Source organism: Camponotus floridanus, unplaced genomic scaffold (genome assembly GCF_003227725.1).
Source record: "Camponotus floridanus strain SB8 unplaced genomic scaffold, Cflo_v7.5 scaffold6, whole genome shotgun sequence".
NCBI lineage: Eukaryota > Metazoa > Arthropoda > Insecta > Hymenoptera > Formicidae > Camponotus > Camponotus floridanus.
In genome coordinates, this window is record NW_020229769.1 from 2,981,769 (window position 1) to 2,995,008 (window position 13,240).

Below are 13,240 nucleotides of genomic sequence, written 5' to 3' on the forward strand. Positions count from 1 at the left end.
GGTAATACGAGCAAGATGTTGGATGATGCATTCGTGTATACCTCTTGCCACAGAGATTAATAGATACAGCATTGAAAGCCCGCAGGGCTATGAAGGTAATCAGGAGAAGAACATCCCGAAGGGAAGCGAGGAAAGCCTGTGAGGCTTTTACGACTTCCGGGTGATCGGTCTTAAAGCTTGTTCTGATTTCATGAAAGTCACTAAATAGGATACCTATCTTCCACACACGACGGCTTTCTTGATTCGCCTCAATAAATATTTCTAAATATAGCAAATGTGGTTCGCTCAAATACTTGTGCACTTATAATTTCAAACACTTCCACCAATCGTTTTAAGATGCTAAGGTCGATTAAGTTTATAAACCTGAATTTAATTAAAATGTTAACATATTAATCATACTATTATAATTGCACGAAGAGAAAAATTTATTTAATTATAATTAGTATTCAATTCACGTAATGTCAGATTAATTAAAAATACAATTTTAACGCAAAATTATTTGCGTGAGAAAATTAAATTTTAAAAAGCTCGGAAGAAAAGTAGAATAAGCTTATACGGTATTTAAATAAAAAATTGTACATAATGTAAATTATATATTCTTTCAATTTTGAGTGCTTTCTCTGTGAGTGCTCTCTTTGTATAATAAATATAATTGCAAAAGTTTATTAATATTTATAATTTTAATTGCAATAAATTTAAATGTAATCCTCAACAATATAACGGATTTTGGTTCAAGAATATCTGCAATATTTAAATTAATTATTAATCATAATTATAAAATATAAATGATTACACATTGATTGTCCTGATTTATTGAAGCACATCAATCTATGTGTTCCTGATAAATCGCTTAGAGAATCGATTATTCTTTGTTGAATGTCGTCCTACTTCCTATGGAAAGTATAAGCCAGTCAATTTATGTATGTGTTCGCTGATAAATGACTTGTTGGTGCAAATTGATTTCTTTTACACAGGACCAAATTCAATTAAAAGAATTTTATCTCGTTATTTAGTTTAATTATTATATATATGAGTGCTATTATCATATTTAAACTGTTATTGCACTTAAATTGTTACTTTTTATCGATATCTTTTTGACTAAATAAATAATTAAGAGTTCAAAAATATTGCAAAACGATCTAAAATTGAAATTCTAAATTATAATCGCGATTAATTATAATAAAACGAGCAACATTTCGACATAAAATTTTCCACTGTACGACGTCGTATCTATTTATATTGAGTAAAATTATCTCCGCGAGAGGCTCGTTTCATCCTGAGAACAATGCAAACGCAAGTATCAACGGACAAAACACGCTTGATGGAATTAAACTTTCTGAGGACGACGATTCCGCTCTGCAGATATAAGGAGGATTCCGTCTCGTAGGAAGAGAGCCTTGCGGATAGTGAACTACATTGAGTGACTCACCTTAACAGTCTTCCCAGGGGATCCCTTTCCGGGGATGTGGGCCCGCCGAGGCCACTTCCGGCGAGTCTACGCGAGGATGCGCGCGCGCTCGATATGTATGCGGCCGGCGCGGGCGGCGGGCTGCAAGGTGGACAACAAACGGGGCTGCTACCCCCCGGGGTCGAGAGCGTATAACTCCTCTCCAGCTCCTGCAACAGACGATGCAAACGGCGGTTATGCAACTGCGGAACCTCGGGCTCGCGACATGACGCGAGTTGAGACATGCTCGAGTTACGTTCGAGGGGACTCGAGTACCTCGAACGTATCTATTTTCATCATTATTAATATTCATTTTATCATTCGAGTAATCGTCTATGATATAATGATTTATAATTAAACATTCAAGAAAGAAATAGTAAAATAATATATATTTTAAGATTCAAGGAAAATTCAAGATTTGATGATTTAAACTGTTTTGAATTCCAAAAGTAGAAAATTTGGAATTTGAAATGATGGAAATTAAATATTGTGCATTCCATAACTTTATCTGTTCTTGTCTATATTTTGTTAAATTCAGGAAGGCAAAGAAAAAAATAAAAAAAGAAGGAAAGATCTTATATCTGCTACAGTTACATTTCTCTATCTTGATTTATGTTTTACTTCTCTCCATTTTATTTCAGAATAAAATAATTAAAAATAACGTAAAATAATATTTGTGAAACAGACTTGAGATATATTTACGATATCGACAGATATATTTATTTTACAGATATGTTTATAATAAAATTGAAATTTTATAGTTAATATTTATTATAATATTTATTGCAAAATTGCGCACGCACGTGTTATTATCGACAATTAATTTATACAATTTTAATAAAAAGATAATGTTAAATAAAAGTTAAAATGTTTCATTTTATTAGTGATTTAATTTTTTCTCCATTATCTGTTAATTCACAATTTTTCACGTTTATCCTAGTTTCTAAAAATATTTTTAAAAGATCTTTCCATTTATTAGGATGATATTAGAATTAAAAAACATGAATAACCTCCGGAATCGAATACAAACTCGGCAAACGAATGATCGCGTGTTACGATTTTCTCGAATCGAAATGTTCACAATAGAAAGACCAGTTTAAGATGCGAGTACGATCGAGCAAGGAATCGAATTTACGATTTCGAGGAGAGTCGTTTGCGAGGAGCGAAGTTCCCGGCTCTACGTTTGATCCTCGCCGTTTTCGGTGGTCTAGTAAACCCAAGGATTAAGTTTCGAGAAATTTTCAAGCGATTTTGCGAAAGGTCGAACTTTATCGCGCGCGTGTGCACGCCTTCACGCTGTTAAAGGAACTCGGAGATTAAACTTCGGAAACTGAACTAGACTCTCGAGATTTACGAGAAGACCAATGCACTACACACATACATATTCCGACGATGTGTGTGTGCTTCTCTTTTAAATTTAATTAATACATACTAAAGGTAGTTTCATTTTTTAATATTGTGTGGCTAAAAAAACTGCTTTTAAATTTAGAGAAATTTATAAATTCGAAATAGAGCATTTTTATTCATAAATAATTAAAAAATCTAATAACTTCAATAATTAGATTTTTTTTGTTATTTATGAATAAAAAATTAGTCACGGATGATTACTATCAAATTTATAAATTTTTCTAAATTTAAAAATAAAACAATTTTAAATTATTAAAAAATTAAAGATTTAATAAAATGTTTTTAGATTTGAATGATTGTGTAAACATTACATTGGATTTCATGATAACATGTTTGGATACATTTGATTAATCTCGCTTTTTGAGTTTTGTACAGAACGATTACGATTTATTGTAACAAGGATACGCATTATTAAATCGAAATTTTCATCAAATTCGATAAATGGCATATAACTTTGATCGCGCAAGCTTATTACAGCTTCCGAACGGGAGCAACTTTCGTTATTAACGTACAACGTTTAACTTTCTGACGGCAAATCCGAACGAAATCAAAGCTTCTTCTTTCCTCGTCGAGTTTCTAGGAATTTGCAGCAGGAGATCGTTTGAAAAAGGATCGGCAACTTTTTTTTTAGGAATTTGCAGCAGGAGATTGTTGCTTGAAAAAGGATTGGTAACTTTTTTTTCTAGAATCGATTCGTTTGTACGGTCGATCAAATGCGATTTAAAGTATCGATCGTCTGCAATTAATTAGTAGCTCGAAGCCGCTAGTCGGCAGATATTCCTTTAATTATTCGGCTATATATACATCCACGTGCGCTCGTTTGCTTCGTTTAAACGAAAAAAGTGATTCGGAGAGCTTTCGGTGCGACTAAAATCCTAGGCGGTTAATCCGGAAAACAGTACATTCGAATTGCCTCAGCGATTCCATTCAAATCTTCCTTTCTCCTCGCTATTTATGCAAGCTTTTCAGTAAAGATGCTCTGTAACAAATAGTTAATTAATGTTTCATAACTATTCCGTGTACGATCATTACTGCAAAGTATTTTAAAATTCAATTTATAAAAACCTATCGTTTTGAACTTTGTTTTTATGAAACAGCTGTTTTCACTACGATTACTTTAATAAAATAATTTCATATTTCGAATTATCTCTCGGCAGCAAGGGTTATGAAATAAAACTTCAATTTTCATCCTTATATTTACCGTTCATCGGGATGTACAACGTGATGTGTTTAAAATGCGCAAATGCATTTTTTTTTCAAACTAAGAAGCGGAAGAAGGACAGGACTTGGCGTCGATTAAGCCTTGATAATCGCATTACTCTCGGATATTAATTCCGCTTGAAGGCAAGGCTGCCTGTAACGACCTTCACTGAGCCGGGATGTTAATTGATGAAATGAAATAACGAATAAAGTAGAGAGTGATCTCTCTTTCACTCTCTTTCTCCTCACTTAGGAATCCTATTAAATTCTTGAAAACGATAGAACTTTTGCAATCCGATTACGGGGATAATAGTACATCTTTATTAACGTACCTTATTACTTTCCTTCCCGTATTCTGTTCTATCCACTTTATATTCGTTATGTATATAAGATTTTTATTCTATTAGACGCACATCTATTTATCTTAATAGATTCTTAAATTCTGTGCTGGTTTATTAATGCTACTCTCCTAAGTGTTTCTATCCATACTAACGTCATTTCTCTTTCTTTTTAAGAAGTACATTTACTACAAAAATATAATTAAAATATTAAATATAATTAAATATAATTGAAATTATTTTTTTTTAATTAAAAAATTTTTTTTAATTAAAATTATTTTATTTATTATAAATATAATTAAAAATTAAAATTAAAATAATAATAATAATAATAATAAAGATTTAAAATTTAAAATTTTGGTTTATACATTTTATTATACATTATTACACAGATTATAGGCATAATCAGCTCACTCTCCCGCGCATCGCCGGGAATTTCTAGGCATTCTCTGAACTTTGTTGGGGAGTCGGGAGGGTGAGTTTTCTCGAATCTCGAACACAAGGAGCCGAACGTCTAAAACGGGATGCGTACAATGGCTGTCGAATACCGCAAAACTATAATACCGGAACGGAATGGAACGAAAGGGGGAAGAGAGGAGGGTTGGACTCCGACGATCGAGTTGCAGAGAGGGCATAAAGGGAGAGGTGAGTGCCGGCATTAATCCGAGATAATTGCAGCCACGGTAAGAGACGACAAAGGAGGGGAAGGGATCGTATCCTCCACGTTTTCGATGCAGGCACGCGCCTTCTCGCGAGCGGATGAAGGCGGACAAAGGACCGCCGCCCTTTCGGTCGTTTCACCCTTCGTCGCGGGATGCTTTGAGAGAGGAAAATTGCGCGTCTTCGTTCTCGTTAGCGCGTAAGATTACAGGTCGAAATTATGCGAGCGCCACTCGCGAGAGAAGAAGTCGGGACGAAGTCGTCTCTCGCCCACGCACGGGATACACACGCCTACATCTGTGTGTACAGCGTAGAATTTACTTCGCAATTATCCGCGGGTTACATTAGCCGTTGTTTAAGCGAGGGTAACGAGCGCGACTAAATTTTCCGAGTGAGTCTAATAAAGTTATTATTATCTAATTAAGCGCACGGGCTCATTACGCGAGAATAATTTAAAACGTGCATGCAGACATACATTCGACTCCGCACTACGTAATGCCTAATAATTCTTTATATTCTCTCGACATTCGGTAAAACGGCCGCAAATTAGGGCGATAATTTAACCACAAGAGTAGAATTTTTCTCTCTTTTAGAAAATGCACATTAACATATCAATTATTCTAATTAAATTCATTAACATGTAAACATCGACTAAAGAAGCAAAATCTATAAGATAAAGACTATTTGAGTCGAAGATAATACTTGTGAAATATATCATTTAAAAATGACATTTAAAATATCATTTTTATTATTTATTTAAAAAATCAATAAAGCAATATCTTTATATATATTTATAATAGACGTGTGAGATTTTTACTTTATCATCCTTTTAAAAAATTAAAGTATTTTAAAAATATCGATGATAAATACATTATATTGAAAGAAGCAATTTTTTTATCATTTTCCAATCATTAATATAATTTAATGTCTTCTCTCTCATTAATTTTTTCGAGATACTGCTCTTGTACGTATTAATTTACTTATCGGTCGTATTCGTTCGTCTGCATGCAAGTGCATTTCAATAAAATTCATTTGCATTTAGAGTGATGCGATTATATCACATTCGCTGATTTGTTTAATTAATTAATCAAGTTTTATCGTGCTCAGCGATTAATTCACATGTTGCGATCAAGTTGCGACGCGAATTAATATAAGTAAGCCACGCGTCCCAGATACTCGTACATCGCATTTCGAATAACCGATGAGAGAATATTCATAAAAGCATTACCGCTCGCGCTAATAGATAGTGCCAGGGCATACGAAGGTATGAGTAATTGAAACCGCGTAATTAGTAAAACGTGCTCAGCATACTCGGCATAAGCAAACGCATGATACGTTTCAAAGATACACCGGGCTGTAATTAATGCCGTATTCACGATAATACAAAGAACAATAAATAACTGAGGAATTGATTTATACATGATTGATTTTTTTATACACGAGATATATTCCAGAATATCGTGAGTCCTTTTCCCATATTCTTTTTCTCTATTATAGCAATACCAATGCAAAATTCTGACAAAGTATAATCGTGTAAAAAAAGTTCCTCTCTCGTAATTAAAAGTTCGTTTATTACGAAATTAAATTTGTGACAAAAACTGGACGGCGTTGTATAAACCGTAGCAAAAGCATTCTCCCAGGAATGCATCGCGCGGTTTGTTTCAACCGTTCATTGTTCGATCGCGTTAAATTGGTTGGGGGACGATGTAAATTCGCAATATAATTATTATCGTGCTGCTATAACATGCGATCTATAACGAAGCACGCTTTCGAATAATATACATCTACTGCGACAATCAATATGGCATGATAGTTGCACTCGTTCGATTGATGTGACTGTCGAACTGGAGGGAATATAAAATTTTTGAGAGTAAAGATGGAGACAAATCTGTAGCAATCTTACAAAAAGAATTCTGTATTCAATTTTATAAAAATTATTATTTAAATTAAAATGATTAATTAAATTAAAATCTTTTATACATTTTAATAATAAATCTTTTTCCATAAATTCAACTCTATTTTAAATCTTTCTACTCCCATAATTAAAAATGGCTTATAAATTCATAAATATACCAAATTTATTATTCACATTGAACTAAAAAAATATATTAATATAAAAATTTGAATTAAATTTTTTATATATACTAAATTCATTAAAAATCCCTATTATTATAATAATTAATGTTAATAATTTAATTCTCAAATTTAAATAAATAAAATACTCATAAAAAAAATTCAAAAAAATATTGACCCCCCAATTCTGTGAATAAGAAAACACTCCAATTATAAAATACACATTTATAATACCATATTGAAAGTGAGTTCACATTTTTTTGTTTTATATTATCGGTTTTTTCTTGAAAAGAATCTTTCGTTAATTTTAATGAAATTGATAATTGAATTTGGAAATAGCGAGGTTCGCAAATCAACGCTCTTGGTGCTATCACAAGCACGAGTGATTCGTAAAGAAGTGAATCTCTATAAAAAAGACATAAACTGCACACTATGTGAGAAATTCGACTCGGATAAGTAACGAGCAATGAAAGATAGAAATCGGAAGCAATAGGAGGATAACGACGATTTCATCATCAAGCGTAAAGCTTGTCTATCACGGCCGGAAATGAATTTAATTCCGATCTAATTAGCCGGATGTAACACCAAGCCTCTTGGCGATTAGATGCCTGCAGTTACGGGCTCGCGGCACGTTAACCACGGTCGTGTAAATTGGAAACTGGCCTCCAATAAATATGAGATTAGCCCGATAAATCGCACGGAAAAGCGATTCGCGACGCGTTATATCGTCGCAATTGACGCGAAACGGCGATGCGAAATTAATGCGCCACCGCGTACACGCGAGGAGCTTCCGTTCGATCGATCGAAAACGTGAAACACGATGTCCATACATCGATTGCTTGTAACAGGATTGTAGGACTTGTCTCGATCTCGCTCTTTCAACGACGAACGTGACGGGAATCCTTCAAGACAGGTTTCCTTCTGTCATGTGTGCTCATTTATACTTCTCGCAATCATCCTCTTATATATTCTATTAAATTTTAAAATGGATACATCCACTAGCTAAACAATCTCTCTCACACTCGTATGTATTTTCATTCGTTAATTTATTTAACGCGACAGAAAGAGGACGAATAAAGCATCAATTCGCAAGATCTTATGCCTCTCCCTCAAGATTATGTGTGTGTGTGTGTGTGTATGCGTGCGCCAGTTAAGGAAAGTGGATGTGGATGCGCTGTCGAGACACTGACCCGGGTGAGTTAGCGAGGGCATCGAAAGAAAGAGCATTTTTCAACGTCCCGCAAAACAAATGGCTCGCGATACAGGTCCACCCACGTCACCGTTCCTCAGTCGGGGGAGAGAGAAACGGCGCGACCGGTCGTGCGAAGCTCAAAAAAGCACGCCTCGCAGAAACCGGGGGCCCACCACCTTCTCGCTTTTTGCGAGGCGCCGCTCTCTCGCCTCCTCCAAGTGGCAGTTCGATTGCTGCACAGCTCGTTCTGGAGCGAGTGTCGGCCCGAGATGCCCATTACCGGAATTGCTTTACGCGGCGTTTGGGGTCAACGTACATTTGTTACCGTTGCGGCCATCATTATCGGAACTGTCGACGGACACGGTACATTTGAAATTTGATTCTCGGGTGTTTGCGATCTGTCCCCATCAATCACATAGTAATATCAATTCGTATGTTATGTCGATTAAATATATTCGGCAAATATAAATAATTGTGTATGTATGTTGAGGGAGATTAAATATAATAACAATTAATAGATATAACATGTATCTGATATGTAACACACTGATAACAAAAATATATATACTTATATTCATATCTGAAAAGAATATAATAGTTGAGGACTCTCTAAAAGTATAGTCTCTCTTTCTCAAATAGAAATTCCAGTCTAATTTCATAGTCCTTCCCAATATGATTTCACAAAGAAAATATTCTTTCTTATCAATCATGTTATTAAATTCATTGATTAAAACAATTTATATCAATTATTGTAAAAATAATTGTTATATTGAACTTAAAATTAATAGGACCACGTTTAAACAATCGACAAACCATCTCCTTCGTATCTCTCGATATCTAACAACTTTGCTCTTTCCTTAAAAGGGGAACCGTTGTCATCCTGGCGGAAAATTGTAATTACGCAGACTTAATTACATCAATCGATGTTGCGTACATGCGACTGTTTATCGAGCGTGCGACAAGGAAGAAGATGGATGGAAGTCGAGGTATGATGGGAGAACATCAGAGGGTCGATCGCTCAATTTTCCGTTAAAAGTAAAATAGCAAAAGGGGAAAAATTTTACAGGAAATTGTCATTACGTAATTTTTCAATAAAATTAAACAATTAAATTTGATTGATAGGAGTTGCGTGAAATATGAACAAAAATAAAAAGTGGAGCGATTTACTGATGTATGAATTTATCATTTCACCGAAAATAAAGACGTGTTTCAATTTTGTTATAAATGAAAAAAAAGTATAATAATTCTTTTTCGTCGAATAAGATTGCAGGAAATTTTAAATGGAATAAAAAAATGAAAGGCTCTTTAATACAAAAAATCTACATTAATTATGTAATAATTCCTACGAGGATAAGCAAATTTAAATTCTCTTGCTGACATCTATCTATTTTAAAAACCGTGTTATTAAAACTCGCATCGGCTTTTTATCGCCATTCCTTTTTGTTGCTAGCATCTTTAATGAGGGAAAACGATCAAAGCCGGCTCCGTCTAATGGATAATCATAATTATACAAAATTAATTGCGCGCAGAAGCGAATAGCAGCCGGCAATGTTTATTAAACACACGACAAAGGGCGACGAAATTAGTGTGCTACCCTTTCCCTTCGAGGCAGAAACTTCCGATAGCTCACGGCTCTTACCTTGCTTCTTCCGTCAGCGAACAGTGAACGCTTTGATGTGATTGCCGCGTGTGACGGTGCATGCACGGGTTGTCTTGATTCACGTACAGACGGCTTTTACTGTACCGTCGGGTGCAATAGGGACGACGTTTAAGAAAAGCGATGCGCGAGGACGACAACGACCTTCCTCTTCATGCATGTGTTATTTTCTTTCGCTTTAACGTACTATTAAGTATTTATGTACGCGCGATTAATTATCGGTTCCAATATATAAATTTACGAATTTTCCGTTTCGAAACTTTTGAATTCAGCATTTAAGTGAATGTTTAAAATTTAAATTTTTATTTACATTTAATCTATCTTATAGAGGACTAATTTATTTTTTCATATATACATGTGTTATTCGTGCAATCAAGTTTATACAGATTTATATAGTTTCACAATAAAAATTGTCTATATAATTTTTATGTATATACTTTGTTTTTTACATTGTAAAAATAAATTTTTTATATTGTAAATAACAGATGTAAAAATGGAATTTGATTTGAGAGATCATAATAAGATCTAGAGAGAGAAAATTTGAATCGCAATTTTATGCAGGGGAAAATGAATTAATATATTCCTAGATAAATAAAAAATAATTTAACAATGCCAATTAAAATAATTTCATTAAAACAATCTGACTATTCAATTGAAAAAAAGCGTAATGTGCTATATTTAAATTATTCTCTCGATTGATATAATCCATCTATTATTCATCTTTGAAACAAAGAACTTGCTCATTTCAACGTCTCATTTAAAATATAAAAAAATCAAGAGCTTTGAAAAATGTTGAAGTGAAAAGAACTCCCTCGCGCTTTCAAAGATAACAGAATTAAATATGAGAGGAAGATTGATTTTAATAATAATAAAGTACACCAGCAGCGCTATCAGAGCGGCTAACCGCCTGCTATTTGAGCAATTTCAATAAATAATTTCGAGCAACTCAACTAATATTTTTATTACGATAATCACAGCGAGCGAGTTAAACTCGAGATAGTTTGCGCACGATTTTACACCATTAACTTTTCGTTTTCCAACTTGCACGATCGTCGTTCCGGAAATATTGCGTTTCGCTTTGAGATGAGAGCGGAGCTAAACATCGCCAGTTGTGAACTAATGTTTTAGCTTGCAGTTAAATTGCGCGTTTCATCCAGAATGTTTCGAATAAATTTTTTATGCGATTTATACACAAACTTACTCTTCTTACAAAAAAAATATATATATATAATCGTTACATGTGTATTTAAAATCGTTTTTTAAAATATACATACATATTTTCAATAATAACAAATATCATTATTTCACATACGCGTATGTAATTAACTACGGTAAACAATTCTCCGGACAAAGTAATTGTAAGTTTACTTTCTTTCCATTATAATAAGATAATTATATAATTATAAATTTAAAAGATAATTATACCGACGAAACCTTATATACTCAAACGTGAAATTGTTTCAGTCTCATGCTCGTTATCATTAAGTCTGCCGTTCAATCGATTGGCAGTCTAATAAACTGTTGCCTTTTATCTCATCGATTTCCTGTCGAAGTTGCCGAGAAACTCCCGAGAATTACATTCTATGCTCGTCGAAAAGAATCCGAGCGGCCCGGATAATTCGCGAGAATAACGCCGCTATACGAAAGCAGTCGCCATTTATTCGCGACGGGAGTTCTCGTTCGATCGCAATTAACGAATACGCGCGCAAGAGTCAGCGAGATGCGTAATGAGAGCGCCCGGTTCGTAATTCGCTCGTAAATTAGCGAGCTCGAAGTCGTTTCGGGGAGGTTTTAATGGTGCGATTCGCAAATTGGAGGAAAAACGGGACTGTTTAAAGTTTCGTTAAGCGAGGTGGTGTTTTCGGGTGCCGGCCAGACACGTTCGAGCAAACGATAAAAACATTTTCGAGATAAATATGAGACACATCTGACTTCCTGAGATTGTTTTGCGACGATTACAACTTGTATTATACGTTTATAAAAATACTCGATAGCGTCAGAAACTTGACGACAACTAAAGGCAATATTTGGGACTCTTCAATTTAAATTTTAATTTTAACCGTGTTTTTCTTCTGTCCATGTCCTAATTTGATGTGTGAAAATAAAGTCGGAGGAAATATCCTATGAAATTAAACATGGCTCTCTAGTTGCTTGACTTTTCTCGTTAAAAAATAATGATATTCAATGAAATCTTTTACATAATTATTCTCTCCCCTTGGAAATAAAAGTTGCAACGTTTTACTATTTTTGAGTCCATACGCGCAGTTTTTCAAATCGATAATGCGATTTCGAAAATTCAGGGAAATTCACAATGAACATATGCAAGCGGATTCTCTCGCGCTTCCTCTCGTTGGATATTCGCGAAGAGCTATAGCGCAGCGCGGTGAAACTACTTAGAAGTTATACACGGGGTTGAAAGGAGAGAAACCGGGGAGGGAAGATGACAGGGAGAGTTTCCAACGAGAGAAGAGTTAGGAGTAAACGAAGCCCCGCCGTGTATGTAACACACGTCGTTGCGAGCGAGCGCGTAAAATATGAGGGCTCTGTCACTTATCATCCCCTTCTCCTACTTATCCGCCGTGACGACGAGCTTCCAGTGCCGTTAACGTTTCCATAGTCATAAACGCGTACTGGCACCCACCGTCAGTGAATATCAGAAGCACTTCCGTGTCCATTTACCTTCGACCTAATTTACGCGAAAATACTGTGAAGATAATTATACATCCTAACAGGGATCCTCCGAGGGATCTCTAATGATATCAAACTGTCATACGCGCGTTAAACCCCAAAGGAACAATGAAACTTGCATTAAGGCCTTTTCTTAATTATTTTTACCAGACAAACGAGCACCATAATGTTCGAAAAAAGGTAGAAAGAAAAAATAGAGGAATATAAAAGAGAGAATATAAAATAGAGAATATAAAATAGAGAATATAAAATAAATTAACATAAAATATATAAAATAAATTAATCTAACTATTTCTTTCACTTTATCAAATTTTATACATCTATTTTTTCACTTAAGAAACTTTATCATATCAAGAAGGAGTAATTTCCTTCGATATTTTACGATGCATTTCCATATGATCGAAAAGCAACGATTCGCCTCCAAATGGATGTAAAATTCTGTCAGGGAACTTTCGTCGCGGACGGCTGTTTACACAGCGTTTAAAGTCCTTAGCGAAGCCTCCTCGATCCTTTTTGTCGTCCTCGTCCATTTTTAAATATTCATGAATGACCCGGGAATCTGCTCGTCCGCGAAACGC

At 34.6% G+C, this 13,240-nt stretch overlaps 1 protein-coding gene across 3 annotated transcripts in view; it reads right to left on the reverse strand.

The window, feature by feature from the left end:
- LOC105259468 overlaps positions 1 to 13,240 on the reverse strand; it is a 237,979-nt gene that overhangs the window by 59,767 nt on the left and 164,972 nt on the right. For all 3 annotated transcript variants that reach the window (XM_025413067.1, XM_025413065.1, XM_025413066.1), the window contains exon 3: positions 1,430 to 1,617. In XM_025413067.1, the coding sequence (XP_025268852.1) occupies positions 1,430 to 1,617 (188 nt within the window). The remainder of the gene's footprint in view (positions 1 to 1,429; positions 1,618 to 13,240) is intronic.